This window comes from Podarcis bocagei, assembly GCF_964188305.1.
Source record: "Podarcis bocagei genome assembly, chromosome: 11".
NCBI lineage: Eukaryota > Metazoa > Chordata > Lepidosauria > Squamata > Lacertidae > Podarcis > Podarcis bocagei.
The window spans coordinates 2,866,170-2,885,220 of record NC_138136.1 but is presented as its reverse complement, the minus strand read 5'-3'; the positions used below and the strand labels follow the sequence as shown (position 1 = coordinate 2,885,220).

The 19,051-nt window shown below is 41.1% G+C and overlaps 1 protein-coding gene across 1 annotated transcript; it reads right to left on the bottom strand.

Annotated features, from left to right (window-relative positions):
• Positions 1–279: 279 nt before the first annotated feature.
• ANXA1 (annexin A1) lies at positions 280–18,241 on the bottom strand. The gene is made up of 13 exons (XM_081213447.1): positions 18,086–18,241; positions 14,542–14,621; positions 13,369–13,462; positions 11,800–11,894; positions 11,042–11,155; positions 9,371–9,461; positions 7,817–7,896; positions 4,659–4,715; positions 3,531–3,624; positions 3,127–3,222; positions 2,634–2,692; positions 1,555–1,677; positions 280–670 (listed from the first exon to the last, which is right to left on the bottom strand). Exons 2-13 carry the CDS (start codon positions 14,605–14,607, stop codon positions 611–613), a joined length of 1,029 nt encoding a protein of 342 aa, XP_081069573.1. The 5' UTR covers positions 14,608–14,621; positions 18,086–18,241; the 3' UTR covers positions 280–610.
• Positions 18,242–19,051: the final 810 nt, after the last annotated feature.

Here is a 19,051-nt window from a genome sequence, read left to right as displayed (position 1 = left end):
GTGTTCACTGTATGAATGGGCTCCACTCAGTGACTGTTGCAATGAGGCAACGCTGATGGCTCCATTCCTGCCTTGGGAGTCTTTGCTTAGTAAAAGCCCAAGGCATAAGCCACTCCGCATGTTTAAGCATCTTGCCAGCACCTGCACCAACGGATGGATGTTCCGGGGGCAGGGCCAGCGTCACAGCTCCACCCAACAGCCCTTATGTGGAGCCCTCTTCCCTTGGACTAAATGCTAGAAGGATGCATAAAGAAAACACAACAGATCAAAGCCCGACAATGTATATCACAGGTTAATTTTATTTGGAATGTTGCTTAGGCCTGTTCAGGCGCTTTCTTTACCTTTTACATTGACTAGGTATGTAAAAGCAAACATAGCTGTTCTTTGGCTTAGGATAAATATTTTAAAAAGATGATAATGCCTCAGAAATTAAGAGCAACAAAGAGTATTTTTCCAGGCTACAGTTTTTCAAGGTATCAAGACTGAACAATAGTCTAACTTGGCTATTACTCTAAGCGCCTTCATTACATACACATATATTTAAAGTTGGAGTTTAAAAGGAATGATATCCTCAAGGCAGAGGCTGGAGAGTATCCAAAAGATATGGAGCTCAGTTGTCACCACCACACAAAGCCACCAGAATAGCTTCATAATCACCTTTTGTTTCATCCTAGATGTGGAAGAACAAAGAAGAATCATGTTATGTGACCAAGAAAACAGTCTACTACTGCTAGACATCATATAATGAAGTACAGTAAGAAGAAGAGCTTTCCTGCTATGCTCACCCAATACCTTTCCCCTCTGACCTCTTCATGTGATGTTTTAGATCCAGAACATCACGAGGAGGCTACATGAGTAGAGGAAGAGCCCTGAATACAAGGGGCCCCTCTTCAACTCCTGGAGGACAGCAGGGATGCTGATGGAGGGCTGACTTCAATAATGTGAACAGACAAAGGGCTGGAGAGGGCTTGTTTCCATGGGGCTGATGGCAGCTTCACAAAGAGGAAAGTGTTCTGGCTCATCCTGGAGTTCATGGCACTGAACATACATCATTGCTAATGCTGCTCCACTGAAAGCAATGGAGTATTCTCCCAAGTTTGGGGGGGGGGGGGTGGAGATTCTGGAGGTGTGTTGAGAGACTGTACCCAAGCTGTGAAAATCCTATTGTAGCCCAGCCAGTAACAGCTAAGAAGGAAGGACTGCTAGGTTTCTTAAACAGGGCTACTCAGAATGCAGTGCATACCTACAAGATGCAGTTGTGTGACATCGAAGGGAGTCTTACAGCAAAACCCTGTGTGCGTCTATTCAGAAGCAAGTCCCACTGAGTTCAATGGGACTTCTAGATAAATGTGCCTAGATTGCAGCCTTGATGCTACATAATTGTTTGGAAGCCCCCAAAGTAGTTTGTCAACAGGAATAGATAAATAAATATACATAAACAAGTCAGGATCTACATTTGCAAGCCAACCTGTCAGAGCTCCATACCTAACTCTTTAGCCACTCAATCAAGTTTAGTGCAATTTAAGTTTACTGCACTTTTTAAAAGTTACATACCAAGATGGCCTGGCAGAGGGATTTGCCATACATTGACTTGTAGAATCCTTTGATCTCATTCATGTCAATCTCAGAACGTGACACCATGATCCTGTTCAGAGTTCTGTGGCGTGTTCCAGAACCCTGTTGAAAATAAATGGAAGTAAATTCACTATCTGTTGGCAGATGAGGCCAGCACCATCCAAAGGCTAAACAAGTGGCTGGTCAGTGCCTGGATGGGTTACTGCCTGGGAGTCACATGTATGCCTCCCAGTGTTCCATGACAGGGTGAAAAGAGGAATATAAATGTAATTAAATAAATAAAACTTTAATATAGACATTTTGATTGTAGTTGGCTTAGCACTGCTCGCCAGACTTTCCTGGTTCTATCACCGCAGCTCTTAAAAGGATAAAGGATATTTCATGTGCATTCACTGCAGGCAGACAAATGTTCCTGCATATTTATTTTTCAAAATGGTGTTATGAACACATTGTAACATCAGTTTTTAAAGTGAAGGTGCAAGAACATTTGCTTCTCTGCAGTGAATAATTGCAGTGAATAATGTCCTTTGGCTATATCCTTTTAATAAACTACTGGCACCCCACCCGCATCCCCCAAAGCCTCATTTCAGAGATCCCCACATGCTAGTGCTAAAATTGGGGTGGGAGGGACTCACCAAATGTTCTCTGGAAGTAGTAGAATTCCAGAACAGGCCCAGGATCACCAATAATTTCTTGTTCTCTTTGATAAATTTCAGCTCAACTAGGACTGGAGTCACAGCTGTTCCAGACATTGTCAACTTGATTCACATGTCAGAAGCTGGGAGGGGGGCTATTTTGATCAATATTCTCAGGGTGCGGGGATACATCAAAAATGTCTTTTGCGTGTGTGTGTGTGTGTGTGTGTGTGTGTGTACACACACATACATACACATTACTTGCCTAAGTAATATATTAGACCGGTCCTATTGGGAATGCTCCACTGATTAAATTACCCCCTTCATCATAAAGAGGGCCAGACCTTAGGCATCCTTGCCTAGGGACTCTGATTTTAGCCTACCCCTTTAGAACAAGAGTTCTGCCACTAAAGTATATTTTACCTTCATTGCCAAGTGGAGCTTTTCCGCAAAGAAAGCTGGCTTGCTTGTGGCACATTTCACTGGAAATCAAACAGAACTGTGATTATTTATGACAGCAAAATAACAGAAACAAGATATGAGGGAAAGAACAGATACAGATTCTGAAGACTTCAAACTCAATGGGTTTTAGTCACCATTGGGAGTTAATTAAACACAAATTGCAAGCCTTGGGTGCCTTGACAGAAAGGTGATACGTAAATGCAAATAAATAATAATAATAATAATAATAATAATAATAATAATAATAATACTCTCTGCACACCTACACCCACTGCATCCTCCATGATTTTTTTTAGGCAAGTAATGTGAATTTCACAAATCACTATATACAGTCAGGCTGAGCTCAGTTGGACTTACTTCTGAGTAGACAGGATCACACTATTGTTCGCCTAATAATACTTTTTATATAAGGGGGACAGAACTAAGAAACAGAGTATGGAACAGGGTCACATACCAATTGCTGTCAGGCAATTCTCAATGTCTCCCTTCAGCTCCAGGTCCAAAGCCTTGTTCATGTCATGCTTGCTGTACTTGGTGTATTTCTGGAAAACTGAAAAAAAAGGTGTGAGGGGAAATGTAAGGCTGTGCTTGCCATGAGATATGCAATTTTCATGCAAGTTCTGTGAATGCTGATAGCACAATGTCCTATGTTACTCTTTCAAAACAGCTTTTGTTACATTAGAAGCAGCCAACTGTAGTGTGGAAATGCAGACTTATTAACAAAGCTGTGAGGGCTCCTCTGTTTATCCTTAAGCAGTCACTATTTTGCACTTTGCTGTTATGCTTTGTCCTCACAGAACACCAAAGTGGCTGAAGCAATTCTTGACTGAATACAGGATTAAATGGCTTTCTACCTACCTCTTCGGAGGTGTGGCATGCTTCTTACAGTGAGGATATTAATGAAAGCATCAATATCAGTCCCCTTTCTTCTTTCTCCAGCCTCATACAAGGCCTGTGGGAATAAATTAGATTATGTAGTGTGGGAGTCCGAAATATTGTGTATAATCCGATTCAGTCAAAAGCAAACAACTGCACAGCAGAATTCAATCTGCAGGTCAAATGATTTTCTGTCCATTCTGTAAATTGACAGTACCTTAGGATTCCTGCAGTTAAGTGAACCCCAGAATCACATATACACTATGGCTGAGAGCTGGTGGAATGGAAGAAGTTGCTTATTTCCTCGCTGACCATTTCCCCACTCGCATAACTCTCTCTCTCTCTCTCTCTCTCTCTCTCTCTCTCTCTCTCTCACACACACACACACACACACACACACACACACACCCTTACCCTTGTTTGCACCTAATGCTAAGCCATGCTGTGCCCAGGTAGAAACTTATGGCATGTGGCCTAGAACAATCTACTCCCCCCCTCCCATGAATGAACTCCTGGGGCACAAAGGCTACACAGAAGGGAAGAGACCCAGGCCTGCCTCACATCAGGTCACCGCCGGCCCGTGCCTCAGTCAGGCCCAGCCCTGCCTTTCCTCCAAGACTTGGTGGAGGGCTGTTTAATGGGGGGGGTGTCATGTGGAACCTAGTTCTTTCTGTTACATTCTAGGGTTGCCATACATCCAGAATTTCCTGGACATTGCCAGGATTCGGCTGTCAGAAACAGTGTCCGGGTGGAAATTGCTTTAATGTCCACGAAAATCCAGACATAGTGCAACCCATGTTGGAAGTGTAGATTTTGGTGAACTCCCTTAAGAATAGCTCAAAAGCATTTTTATTTTTTATTTTTGAGATCTTGAAAAACTAAAAAATTCAACAACTTTTGTGTCCAGATTTTCACCTTTTGAAATATGTCAACCCTACGTTAGAACCATCTCTTTGTGAGTCCTGAGATTTTATTAATGAAAAATTAATAAATTATTTGGGGCTTTGAGGGGAGTGGCAGCTCTTATTAGTCCTTGGCAAGATGGAAAAGCTTGTTCTTCTGTGGGCATGGAGAGGAGGGCATTCAGAATAGACACAAGCCTGCTCTTACCCGGGCATCATTATCGGCCAGCTCTTCATTCACGTGAGGGTTTTCATCACGGTCACCCTGCAAAAGATCGAGTTCACCTGTTACCACTTTGCAGACTATAATCCTGGCTTACTAGGAAATTAGAAAGTGCTTCCAGAGATATTTTAAACAACTTTACACGAAATGGCCGCAAAAAGAGACTGAAATAGATCAATTTTTAAGAAGAAATGGATTACCAAAACTGTCTCAAGAAAATAGGACAATTTTGAACTACAAAATAACACAACAAGAAATTGAAGGTGCCATCCAGAATATGCAATTGGGCAAGTCTCCAGGGCCAGACGGGCTTACCTCCAAGTACTATAAGATACTGAAAGACTATTTGACACAACCATTAATGGAGGTTTGCAATGAGATTATGGAGGGGAAGAAGGCACCGGAATCGTGGAAAGAAGCTTTCATCACATTGATACCCAAATCGGAAACTGAAAAGACACAACTTAAGAACTACCGTCCCATCTCTCTCCTGAATGTGGATTACAAAATTTTTGCAGATATTTGGCAAGTAGACTCAAAAAAGTGTTAAATGAAGTAATTCATAAAGATCAGGCAGGTTTTCTCCCTGGTAGACATTTGTTTGACAACACTAGGAACATTATTGATATTTTGGAACTTTTGCAAACAAACATTAATACAAAAGCAGTGTTGATTTTTATAGATGCGGAGAAGGCCTTTGACAATATTTCATGGAAGTTCATGAAGAAAAACTTGGAAGGGATGGGAGTGGGACGGGGGTTTGAGAATGGTATAGAGGCAATCTATTCAGAACAAAAAGCTAAATTGATAGTTAACAATGTGGTGACAGACGAGTTTAAGATTGAGAAAGGAACACGACAAGGTTGCCCTATCTCCCCTTTGATATTTATTTCAGTCCTGGAGGTGCTCTTGAATATGATTAGAGGGGACCGGTTGGTTGAAGGGATTCAGGTCGGAGCCAAACAGTACAAACTTAAAGCTTTTGCAGATGACTTGGTTTTGACATTACAGGAGCCAGAATCTAGTACGAAAAGGGTTCTAGAACTGATTCATGAGTTTGGTCGGGTGGCGGGATTTAAATTAAACAAACAAAAAACCAAGGTTTTTGAAAAAAAATTGACATCTTCGGAATCAGAAAGGTTTCAGAAAGAGACAGACTTAAGCGTGGTTAAAAAGGTGAAATACCTAGGGGTCAACATGACTGCTAAAAATTTGAATCTATTTAAGGATAATTATGAAAAGTGTTAGTCAGAAATCAAAAAGGATTTAGAAAGCTGGTCAAGATTGAAACTCTCCTTGTTGGGCCGAATTGCTGCGATAAAGATGAATGTATTGCCAAAAATGCTGTTTTTGTTTCAGACCCTAAAGATTGTGGACAGGGTGGAATGTTTTAGAAAGTGGCAGAGAGACATCTCTAAATTTGTCTGGCAGGGCAAAAAGCCCCGAATAAAATTTAAAATATTAACTGATGCTAAGGAGAGAGGGGGGTTTGCCCTGCCAGATTTGAGGCTGTACTATGAATCTGCAGCTTTCTGCTGGCTGAAAGATTGGCTTCTTCTTGAGAACACTGATGTCCTGGATCTGGAAGGGTTTAACAATGCTTTTGGATGGCATGCATATTTGTGGTAAGACAAGGTAAAAATCCATAAGGCTTTTAAGAACCATATTGTCAGGAAGGCAGTGTTTAATGTCTGGATAAAATATAAAGACTTATTAGAAAACAAGACCCCAAGGTGGTTGTCACCAATGGAAGCCAAGGCTCAGAAAAGACTCAATATGGAGGCCAAATGGCCGAAATATTGGGAAATACTAGAAAAAGAAGGAGATACTTGGAGATTGCAGAGTTTTGAGAAACTAAAAGACAAAGTGCGAGATTGGTTACATTATGCTCAGATCAGGGAGGTCTTTAATTTGGATAAAAAAACAGGTTTCCAGGTGGAAAAATCGAAATTAGAAACAGAACTGTTAGAATCTAAGACCAAGGTACTTTCAAAAATGTATAACTTGCTGTTGAAATGGAATACTCAGGATGAAACGGTTAAATCAGCTATGATAAAATGGGCACAGGACATTGGGCACAATATTATGTTTGCTGACTGGGAAAAGTTATGGACCACCGGAGTGAGGTTCACGGCATGCAATGCCTTGAAAGAAAACATTATGAAAATGATATACAGGTGGTACATGACCCCAGTCAAGCTTGCAAAAATATATCATTTGCCCGACAATAAATGTTGGAAATGTAAAGGAACTGAAGGAACATTCTTTCACCTTTGGTGGACATGCCCAAGGGTTAAGGCTTTCTGGGAAATGATCTATAATGAGTTAAAAAAGGTATTTAAGTATACCTTCCTTAAGAAACCAGAGGCCTTCCTTTTGGGCATTGTCGGCCAAGGGGTGTTAAAGAAGGATAGAACTTTCTTTATGTATGCAACAACAGCAGCAAGAATACTTATCGCAAAACACTGGAAGACCCAAGATTTGCCCGCGCTGGAAGAATGGCAGACGCAACTGATAGACTACATGGAGCTGGCTGAAATGACTGGCAGAATTCGAGACCTGGGAGAAGAGACGGTGGAAGAGGACTGGAAAAAGTTTAAAGACTATTTACAAAAACATTATAAGCTGTATGAATGTTAAGAGAATGCACGATAGAAAATAACATGCCATCAGCAATTTAGCTGTAAGATATATGAGAATAAGTGATGTTTAAGAAAATGATGAAATTTGAAGTAATATTATGTTTAAACTAAGCAGTTTAGTACATGATAAAAATATATAAAGTTTGGGACATAATATTTGAGAACTACAAAATAAGAATTGAAATAAGGTAATAAATTGCTGCTTATAATTATATGATTGAGAACGCAGGAAAGGGTGATGTGAGGAAGTCCAAAGATTATGAAAATATGATTTATGGATAATTGTTTTTGTTGTATTCTTTTTTTCATTCTATGTCTATTTTCTAATTTTTCTTTGCTTTCTTTGTTTGTTGTGTGGTGATGGTATTATATATGTTTGGTGGTTTATCTCTTGTTTAAATTTGCAATAAATATCTTTTTTTAAAAAAAAAATATAATCCTGGCTTACTACCAGCAAACAAACATTAACTTCTAGTTCTCAAAAATTCAAATTGTGCATACCTTTGCTAGAGCAACCAAAGCCTTCTGGAAGGCTCCAGATGTATCTGAGACAATGTCTTTGGTAAGATCCCTCTTATAAGCTGCAAAAAGTACAAAGCAATTAAAATAAACCTTTGAAATCCATTTTTAACAACAAAATATTCATTGTGGTGAGAAAACTCTCTCATTCCATAGTTAACTGACTGACGTTTTACACCCAATGACAGATTTCCATTGGAAATCCTATAGCACAATCCTATGCATGCTTAGACACATGTCTCACTTTGTCCAGTGGTGGAGCAGAGCCTAGGAGCCCCCAAACTTACCAGAAAAGGCTGGGGTGGCATGGCAGTGAGGTCATTTTTGAAGGAGCCAATTCAAAACTCCCACGAGCACAACACCTGCGTAGCCAGTAAGTCAGGAGGGCAGCCCCACAGCCCCCTCCACCACATGAGCTGCTGCTGCTGCTGCATGGAATCGCAGCCTCAATGTGTTTTTATTTCTGTCTTTTTGCAAAGAGGACCCGCCAATGGCATGTGAAGAGTCCCAGTGCTTCCTTCATTTGACAGACTGGGGGGGGGGGCAAGAAGAAGAGAGGGACGGGGGGGGAGAATAGGTGTGATTTGCCTACATGATCCTTCTAACAAGGCAATTGAAAGGTAATATCATCAATTACAGAAGCAGATGCATACCCAGACATTATTTTCTTGTTGATGTGGCATAATTTTCACACATATTTTTATAGAGTTAGTGGAACGTTATCCATGTAGACACACATTTGCAGCTTAGTAGCTGTTCAACGGCTTTGCCTCACAGTTTAAAACTGAAGGGTTGAGTGGGGAGAGAGAGTTCAGAATATAGTCTAGTTCAGTGTTTCCCAACCTTTTTTGGGCAAAGGCACACTTGTTTGATGAAAAAAATCTCGAGGCACACCACCATTACAGCCCCGTGACATCAGCGCGCAGCGTCACGCCGGGAGGGACGCACGAAAGTGTAAGTTTCAATTTTTTTCCCTCCCCCTTGCCGGGGAACCTCCAAGCTTTGGGGGTGGGGGGGAGGAGGCAGCAAAGCGAGGCAGGAAGGAGAGCGCGGCTTGGCTGGGTGAGCTTTGGCAATGAATGAAAGCCGCGAGGCGGGCGCTGCGGACGGAGGCGCTGCCCGCCGAGCTCGCAGGCAGCCAGGCAGGCAGACGGCGAGAGCCCCGGCTGGGCGGCCTCTCCTCGCCACCGCCGCCCCGCCTCTCGCCGCCCGACTCGCCCGCCTCCCTCCAGGCAACATCTCGCGGCACACTAGTGTGCCGCGGAACAGTGGTTGAAAAACACTGGTCTAGTTCCCTACAAGCCATAATCACAGTGGATGGAACACTGGATTGTTAGATTGCCGTCTGTGTTCCAAGAATGGCACAAGGCCAGATACGTGCATTGCTCTTAGCTCTATACCCTGAACAAAATGCAAGAAGTTGATTTTTCTATCTTAAGATACATTAACAAAGAAAGCAGCTCCGAGCATTTTATTCTCCCCCTTGCATAGCATTTTATATTGAGTTTAAACAGACAAACCCAAACACTAAGTTACCTTCATTATATGCTCTGCTGTCTTCCTTGATTTCTCTGTTGTTCCTTGATGCCATAATCTCGATTAAAATGTCTTCATCAGTTCCAAGACCCTGTATGGCAGTAAATCAATAATATGTATTCCTCTAAAATGACTTTAATCTAAAAAGTGCATAAAGGACCCAGAACAGGTGGTATATCCAGTCAAAATCACAGCCATGTCATGCATTCACAAAATAAGAGTTTATCTTCAACCTTGGGGGCCAATATGTTGTTGGGCTACATTTCTCGTGATCCCCAGCCAGCTTAGCCAATGGTCAGGGATGATGGAAATTTGAGTTCAATGTCATCTGGTGACCCAAAGTCCATGGGATCTAATATATAATATCTGAAAGACTGCTGCCTTTCCTATAATCCCTCTCAGGCAGTAGGATCGGCAGAGAGGGGGCCTCTCCGAAGTTTGTGGGGCTGGCCCAAAATAGAACATTCTCTGTGGTAGACCCTAAGCTATTTAATCCACCACCCCAGACATCAGTCTGGCTCCTTCATTCTGTAGTTTCCATACCCTGAACTTTGGCACTGGAGATACATACACATGGACATGTATATGTACATGTATACAGTTTTACCTTTCTCAAACAGAATGCATTCTGGGAGTCCATTTGACTCCCGGAACTATTCAAAAACCAAGGCACGGCTCCCGATTGGCTGCAGGAGTGTCCTGCAGCCAACTGGAAGCCACACCGGATGTTCAGCTTCCAAAAATCGTTCAAAAACCAGAACACTCACTTCTGGTTTTTGATGTTTGGGAGCTGAAACATACAAGTTCCAATGTGTTCAGCAACCAAGCTATAACTATTATATATATATTTATATATATATGTAAGCAGTGCTTTTTTTTCTTGAAAAAATATGTTTAAGGGTACTCTCATTTTCCTACTCATATTGAAATACTGATCCTCAATGAAGTCAAACTTAGATTCACAAAGCGTTTAGGGGTATGCGCACTGGCGGAGGAACAGGAATGCCTAGGGAGCGGACTGCCCCCGGCACCACTATTCCACTAGGGTGTCATCGTGACGGGCCCCCAAACACACACTGTGCACCCTCCCACACCCCAGGCATCACACCCTCACAGGCAGTGCATCATGCCCACAGAACGCGCTTCATGCCCGCGCGGGCGGTGTACCACACCCCGGGATGGGCAGTGTGTCATGCCCGTGGGATGCGCACAACGCCCCCTCCTGCTCTCCACCCCCAGTAGTGGAGCATTCAGCTTTGCCACTGCTCCTGCATCCCCCAGAAAAATCACTGTATGTAAGGTAAAGGTAAAAGGTATATATTTAGGACCCATCCTGTTCTCTTGACTGTAATTTGTTCTAACTGATTTTACTATTGTATTTATAAACTATTGTAAATCACCCTGGAATCTCATGGTGATGGGTTGGGCAACAACCACAGAGACCAGAAAGAAGAAATGGTCATCCACAATCTACCTGTGCAGTTTACACAACAATATTTCTGCCTGTAACTGACCTGTACATGAGTGGAGCCAATGAGCTTCTTGGCCTGCTCCACTCTCACACTTGAGGTTATACACATTTATTAGATTTGTTTTTGACTCAATAATGCTGAAGACCAGCTCTTGCTTGGGTACAAGACCCAGCTTATCCCAGTCAGCAGAGAGACCTACCTTCATGGCGTACCTGAGCTCATCAGCATCAAACTGGGCTGGAGTCTTCAGCAAACCCAGGACAACATCTTCTAGTTGGCTTTTAAGTGCTTTTTTCAAAGCATCTTCCAGGGGCTGTAACCGAAAGCAACATCAGTGTAAACTACCCATTTAAAGAGTTATTTGGATTATAAAATAAATATCTAATCTACTCCCCTCCCCCCCTTTGACAACAATTCCCTCTCTGCCAAGAAGAATATTGTTCAAGCGTCAAACACTCCATATACTTGTGTCTATTAAACTTGTAATGCCATCTTAAACAGCCTCATTGCCATGTACAGAAACCTCACACATTCAGGAAAAGCCTTTTTTTCCACTTGAAATTGGCCATAGCTTCCTCTCTATACCCCATTCTCATGGGTGCTGATGGAATCTGCCTTCTGTTGTTCCTGATTCATTTATCATTCATTTATGGTTAGAAAGTGGCATGGCATTATCCCTTTCAGATTCTTTTATTTAAAAAACAATTTAAAGAAGCCAAGGAAAGGCCCTCCGTTCAAGTCAGAACCATGGTGCAGGGGGGGGGGGATATCCCTGCCCCATGCCAAATCTGGGACACATTGACATCCACTTCTTCAAACCTATATTCTAACAACCAAAAACCATGAGGATTTTAAAATGTTGATTCCTTTTTCTAAAACAATGCATCATGATCTTCAAAATGCAAACATGTATATACAAGATAGTTCTTCAGGGTGATCCTTTATTAGCAGCTGTACCTTTCCCTTTAACTGCTGGTAGGCAGCTTTGATCTGCTGGCGTTGGGCATTGTTTCGCTTGGTCAAAATATCAATGATGGTTGCTTCATCAACTCCTGAAATGCAAAGAAGAGGTATTTGTAAGCCATATCACTGTGTGCAGATCATTTTTCCTAATTTTAGAATAGAATAGAATAGAATAGAATAGAATAGAATAGAATAGAATAGAATAGAATAGAATAGAATAGAATAGAATAGAATCATAGAGTTGGAAGAGACCACAAGGGCCATCGAGTCCAACCCCCTGCCAAGCAGGAAACACCATCAGAACACTCCTGACATATGGTTGTCAAGCCTCTGCTTAAAGACCTCCAAAGAAGGAGACTCCACCACACTCCTTGGCAGCAAATTCCACTGTCAAACAGCTTTATTAAAAATTATAATTAATTATAATTATAATTATAATTATAATTATAATAATTATAATACTGAGAGACAAATAAAGTTTCAGCCATAACTGGCCCATGTCACTTTTTTCATGAACATTTTCAGCGAGTGAAAAGATGGGTTTTCACTACTCATTCTTAAGCCATTCACTTATGTTTTGTCCTTACTTCCCCTCCATTTTATAATCATGCTGCTATATCTGATGTCCTATGCAGAGCTGTGAAATCAGCCCCTTCACAACACTTCATCGGGTGGCGTCAAGCAAAAGAGGAAGAAACAGCAGCCAGGAGAAAATAATGACAGATTTTTAAAAGAATGTTTACAGACTATTTAAAGGGGAGAATTCTTCATTAAGGTTAGTAAAAAGTGATATTTGAGTGTAGGGAAGCCATGTGTGGAAGGGGGTTCCACTGAAAATTATTGGAATAGGGAGGAGGCAGAATGGATATATATTTGGATTTTTATAACTTTGTATTTGTAAAACCAAATAAAAATGATTTTTTAAAAGTTTTTTCACAGAAACCTCTCCTGAGAAATGTTGGCTTGATCAGCTGTTACTTTCTTCATCCTAATAACAATCAGCAGAGAAAGGAGAAGACTGGGAAGAATAGGAAGTCAAACCCATTGATTTATTCAGCAATTTTGGTGTAAGATGAAACAATATTTAAACTTAATGCACACTTTTGCCAAAATTGGGTAGGCCATTTTGCTGAATATTCTCCAGGTGAAGACTGAAATTCTCCAACAACTCAGATTGGGATTAGGAAAATTTGGGGGGTTTTAACTGTAAGAAAGAAGTCAACTCAGCCCTAATTTTCCACCCAACTAAGATTTCTAATTTTGACCAAACTTTGGAACTGGAGACTACCCAGCCTGAGGCTAAAGTTTGTAGGAAAACCTCACACATACCAGGCAGATAAAGGAGGATCTTTGAATCCCATGAACCATGATGGACATACCAGAACAATTTAGAAGACTGGGGTAACAAATTGGATGAAAAATCAGTTTCCATTGACAACCTTGGAAAAAGGACTGGTGATCTAATCTGGTCTTCAAAATAGCAGTCCTCACTATATTAGGGACATGTCGATGGAGGACAGTTTCAAACTGCTTCCACGTGCATGATGAACAAGCCCATCTTACCTTTAGCTGTTATGGCCTTATCCAGGGCAGCAGCATCAACAGATGGATCAAAGCTAGGATAAGCATGAACTGCAGAGCCACTTTTAGTATTTTTCTAAATAAAACAGAAGGACTGAATGAGAAACTTACATTTGCTTTAATTTTCTATCCTCTGAGGTTCAGGATGAATTGCATTTAGAACCAGGTAATTGAAGTATAAATTATCAAAAGATGCAAAATAATATATATATAGCATGCTACAGTTATTCCATTGACATTTTGCCCTTACATTTTCAATGACAATTAAGGCTTGGATCTAAGGGGAAATTATGAGTACCAAGGATGGCATTAATTCCATATTAACTAGAGTTGCCATATGTCTGGACATATACTGAATACTGCTGTCTCTAGCAGTGTCTGGGCGGAAATCGGTGAAATGTCCAGGAAAATCCAGGTGTATGGCAGCCCATGTTGCTGATTTTCCATTAAAAAGAAGCTCAAAAATGGCCTGGGGAAAGTGACCTGAAGCTTAGACCCTGCTCTACAACGGAAGGCTCCCTGTATAATGTAGAAGCGTGATCATCTACAAAGAACCTACATGCACAGAACCACCTTTTCCCTTCAGATGTCTTCTCTCTTCCCATGCATAGAAGGTGGCAAAGACAGGCAAATAGGGACATGACAAAGGGGGTGTGGCCAACAAGTGATGGACAGCGCATGAAAGGGGCTCTTGCTTAAGCAGCAATAGTGCTTGTTAATAACACTGGGGCTCTTATAGGAAGACACTTTGACAGGTCACACCCATGTTCTGAAATCTATTTGTGTTGACACCCTAATACGAAGTCATTCTCTGACTATGAAGGAAAATCCTCCCACAGGCCAAAAGGTATCATCCACACAAAGAGGGATGTATTTGCATACTTAGGGAAACCCCAAGATTTGTAAAAGTATAAAATATATTTAAGGAAAAACACCCCAATGAAGACTGAGCATTGTTTAGTGGCTATAGACCAGTGGCTGCCTGATGCTGGCAGTGGGAGTGGGGATAATGCATTCTGGAAAATGGTACAGATGGCTGGCTGGCAGGAATCCTGAGCAGCAGCATATTCCACATTGGAACATTTTGTTGCAGACCCCATGTGATTAACTCTGTCTTCTACTTTTCTTTTTTTATGCACATAAAAAAAATCTTACCACATATTGTGGTTCATCATTTTCAATAAACCAGGCCTGTTTCAGAAACTCTTGCACAAAAGCCATGTTGTTTCAAGGTTCTGCAGGGAGAAAGCAAGGATTATAATGAAATGTTACAGCAGTCTCTTTTCATGTTTTCTAAGGTTAATAATCATCTATATTGTCAGGGCTTTCTGAAAGCCATGAAAAGAGATTAATGTTTCCCAACAGCCCTCTGAAGCAAATGAGACTATGACATTCTCATTCTATACTGGGAGGAGGGTGACTAGGTCAAAAAGATCACATATGCGTCTCACATGCTGATTTTAGCATTGGCACAAAGGGATATGTGGAGGGGTCAAATTCTGTTTCTCTCAATTTCTCATTTTTCCAATCTTAAATTCAGTTCTCAGTTTAGAAAATTCATCAGTTTAGAAAATTCATCAGCATTTGGGTGAGAATTTCTCCTAATGTTACATTTTTTAGCATGATTTTTTTTGCCCAATATACACATTTTTGCAAAGCAATTTTTTGTAGTATGATGCATGTTTTGTATTTTATTTTTACTAATATATACATTTATATGCACAGTTTACTCCAGTACATGCAATTTTGTACACATCACACAGCTAAGAACTACATTGCAAAATTCAGAGTAATGCTGATTTGGAAGGATGGCTGTGTTTTAGTTCACTGAATTTTGTATGATTGCCTTTAAATACAAACTGAATTGAATTTCTCCCCCATCCCTTCTTGGCAGTGCTATTTCCATAGAGGAAGTGCTCAGCCCAAACATAGCATATGAGTCACACACCACTTCTAAGATGAAGTGAGAGAGGCAGAAGGAAACCAGGGGTTCACTAAAAGAGACCCATGGGCCACCAGAAGGCCATCCCCAAGCTGGATCTTCATTAGGGACACAAACAAGGCATATTCAGAGAAGGCCCATTGAAATCAATGGGCAAAAGTTAGTTATAACCACCGTTAGTCCATTGGTTTAATTAGGTATAGTCCTGGCATGATTTAATCAGATACAACCCATAGTATATTCTTATTTCTTACACACACACACACACCATATCACTAGAGTTTGGGGAGGCAGTAATAGGCTGGTAAAACAATCCTCAGCTTCATGCAACAGAGGAGGAACTCAGGCTCAGAACCACCAAGTTGGGCTGAGATAAGATTTGAGAGGTTAAGAAATCAAGATTCAATGCTTTTGATCTTCTTGGTTCAATCACAATTCCATTCAGATATTATTTCAGCAAAGTCCTTCTTTTAGTGTTATTTATTTTGGTACTTTGTGAAAGACTAATTTCCCATTGAATTCCAAAAATAGGACAGCTAGAAAGTTTGTCACCAGTGGCCTACTTGGAGGGCTTTCCAGTGATGCAAAGTTTGCAGGAAGTAAGTAGGATGTATCCAGGGACTGGCCAGGAAGGTACCACCCAATAACCTTTTATATCTCATCTCTGTGGTGGTTTTCACACGACAGTTTATTCCATTTCCCCAGTCCCCTAAGTGTTAATCTCCATGTTATGTTCCAGAAGACCACAGGAGTCAACTCCTTGGGGCCAAGGTCCTTTTGCCCCCCCATAATATTTGAGGGGGGCCACCCCCACAAAGTTAATGTCCATTGCCCTGTACCAAACAAAGAAGAGTGGGTAACTAAATTGATGGACTATGCCAAAATGGCAAAATGGGTGGGTGTAATAAGAAACCAAGAGGAAAACAAAATATTAAAAAGTGGGGGAAATCTGAAAAATTCTGGCACGCAAGTAAGTTCATTAGTAGGGTTAACTTAAATCAAGTAGTTAAAATTATCATTAAGAGAAAAGGAAGAATAACTTAAAAATGGAGTAAAGTGGAAAATGCAGTGTTAAAATTTTAAATTAGAAAAGAAACCACAAAAGTGGGAGAGGGAAGTCAAATATATAATTGTACTGGATGTATGTGTTTGCAAGGTGTGTACCTGTAAACTTTTGAAAACTGAAAATAAAAATATATTAAAAAGTTAATGAGCATTGCCATTCAAATGGTGTGCATGTGTCACATCTTGCTAGGCACCCCCAATATATTATTCAAGTTGCCACTCCTGCAGAACACATACAGTAAAGGCCACTTCTGGAAATCTAGTGGAATACAGTGGAAGCTCAGCACTCATTTCCATGTTAATCCATTTGCAAGCCCATTAACCCAGAAAATTGTGAGAATAAAATGGGGCTAGACAATGTACCACCAGTATATAGGTCTTTCCTGCTATTTTCATGAGTGAATCAGACGGGAATCACTGGTGAAATTTAGCTCAACATGCTGGTATATCAGTCAAAAAGCCATGGCTCCATAGAACGGCCATGTGAAAGGAATGTTAGAAAACAGAACCGAAGTGCTAGCAATCAGGAAAACTAATGCAATGCTGTGCATGTCTGGATGCCCCCTGTGCCACCAGCCAGGCTAGAAGTTGCTCTAGATGCTTTGCAGTTTATACAAGACAGCTGCCCTCAATACAGGGTTGGCTAACTCACAAATCCTGCTAGTTAGATGTATAAAACCAAGAGTTCCAAAGCCATGTTTTGGGGATCATTGCAAAAAACCAGAGTTCACATGCAATACTTGCATAACAAGAGGAATAATCCTGTGTCTACAAAAATGTAACCTGATGCAAAGGCCTAAGTATATTTCAAAGAGCTTCTTTTGCAACATTCCAACATGTTTACTAAGAAATAAATCATATGATGTTTAATGCCACTTTCTCAAAAGTAGGCATCCACCAGATCAAGTATATCAAAGTACCCTCACAAGGACACAGCTATTTTTGGCATTTCATGACCCATAGGCAATCTCCCCTCATGTCCAGAATGGATCAAAATCTTGAAAAACTTGTCCCTTGACTCAAAAGAACTACCAAGCAGAAAGAAACAGCCCCACCCTCTTTTGAAAGCAGTTGTGGAAAGTATGAATAGACTAGGGGTGAGATTCTGCAGCTCTTACTCATACATACACCCTCAGGAGGAGCCGTCTGCAATTTTAAAAAAGGAAGGAGACTAATTACTGGCTCCCCTGCCTTCTTTCTTGAAGGAGAGCTCACATTTTAATTTCATACCTAGGTAATGTTTGCAAGAAGTGACAACTCGGCTGTTATTAAAACAGTTAAGCAACGTCATAACCACAGGGTGCATGTTTTTCAAAAAAAAGTTTCCATACAAGGAAGTCACATTTCCCCCCTCTTAACTCACTCTTTTGTGGTTAAAAATAATTCAGTTTTCCATGGTCACACACATCCACACAAAAGCCAGTCCAAAAAGAGCTAGTTGTAGACAAACTAAAAAAATAAACCTGCATTGGCAGCTTCAGAAGTATTGCTGCTTTTTCACAATCCCCCCCCCCGAAAAAAATACAGCAAGCAAACAACCTTTTTAAACAGACTACAGCCTTGTTCCTAAGCACATTTGGTTGAAAATAAGTATGTAATACCTGAAAGTAAATTTGCACAGGATGTCATCCCATAAGTTACACTTTTCTACAACTAACAAGCAATAAAGAGCAAGGAATGAAGAAGCCATACCTTTTGATTTCCAAACTCAGAAAGACTCTTTTTTGCTCTGGAAAACTACAGACTGGAAGAATCAGACTGCCGACTTGTGGCTTTTATAAAGCTACCAGGAAGCCACACCTAGCAACCAATGCTTACTTCTACAACTCAAATGATTGGTTGCTTGGTGGGGGAAGGCTAAGAATCTAGGCAAAACTCACACCCAAACATTTTAGAAACAAACTGTCCACTGCAGTGAAGAAACAGATCAGTGAGCTAATGCTGAAACTGCTAGAACCAGATGAATAACTGAGATGGCTGAATCCTGAGACATTGAAGTCAATGGTATTAACAATTAAGCTGCAAATTAGACACTCTTAACTGTTCAAAAATTAACACATTAGATTGCCATGTCAAAGTCAGTTTCTTTTTTGTACTGTTAAAAGCAGTTTCTTTGTAGACTGCCATTATTGTCATTGTTCATATACCCAAATGAGCACAGAAATATGCCATATGCATGCACACTCTGCCATAGGCTGGTTCATGTTTCAGGATGGACCTGCACTGTACATAATATCATGAACATCTCTGCACATTCCTTTGGCTTTCATCTGAAAATTTGTTCACATTTCTGAAACTTCCTTCAGAAACAGCCACCAGCTGCTACATGCATGGCTGGCTCAAGGCATCCGCCCATTATGATTTTCATACATGAAGAAGGATATTGATGATTGGTAAGCCACCACCTGGGATGCGGGTGGCGCTGTGGGTTAAACCACAGAGCCTAGGGCTTGCCGATCAGAAGGTCGGCGGTTCGAATCCCTGCGATGGGGTGAGTTCCCGTTGCTCGGTCCCAGCTCCTGCCAACCTAGCAGTTCGAAAGCACGTCAAAGTGCAAGTAGATAAATAGGTACCGCTCCGGCGGGAAGGTAAATGGCGTTTCCGTGCGCTGCTCTGGTTTGCCAGAAGCGGTTTAGTCATGCTGGCCACATGACCCGG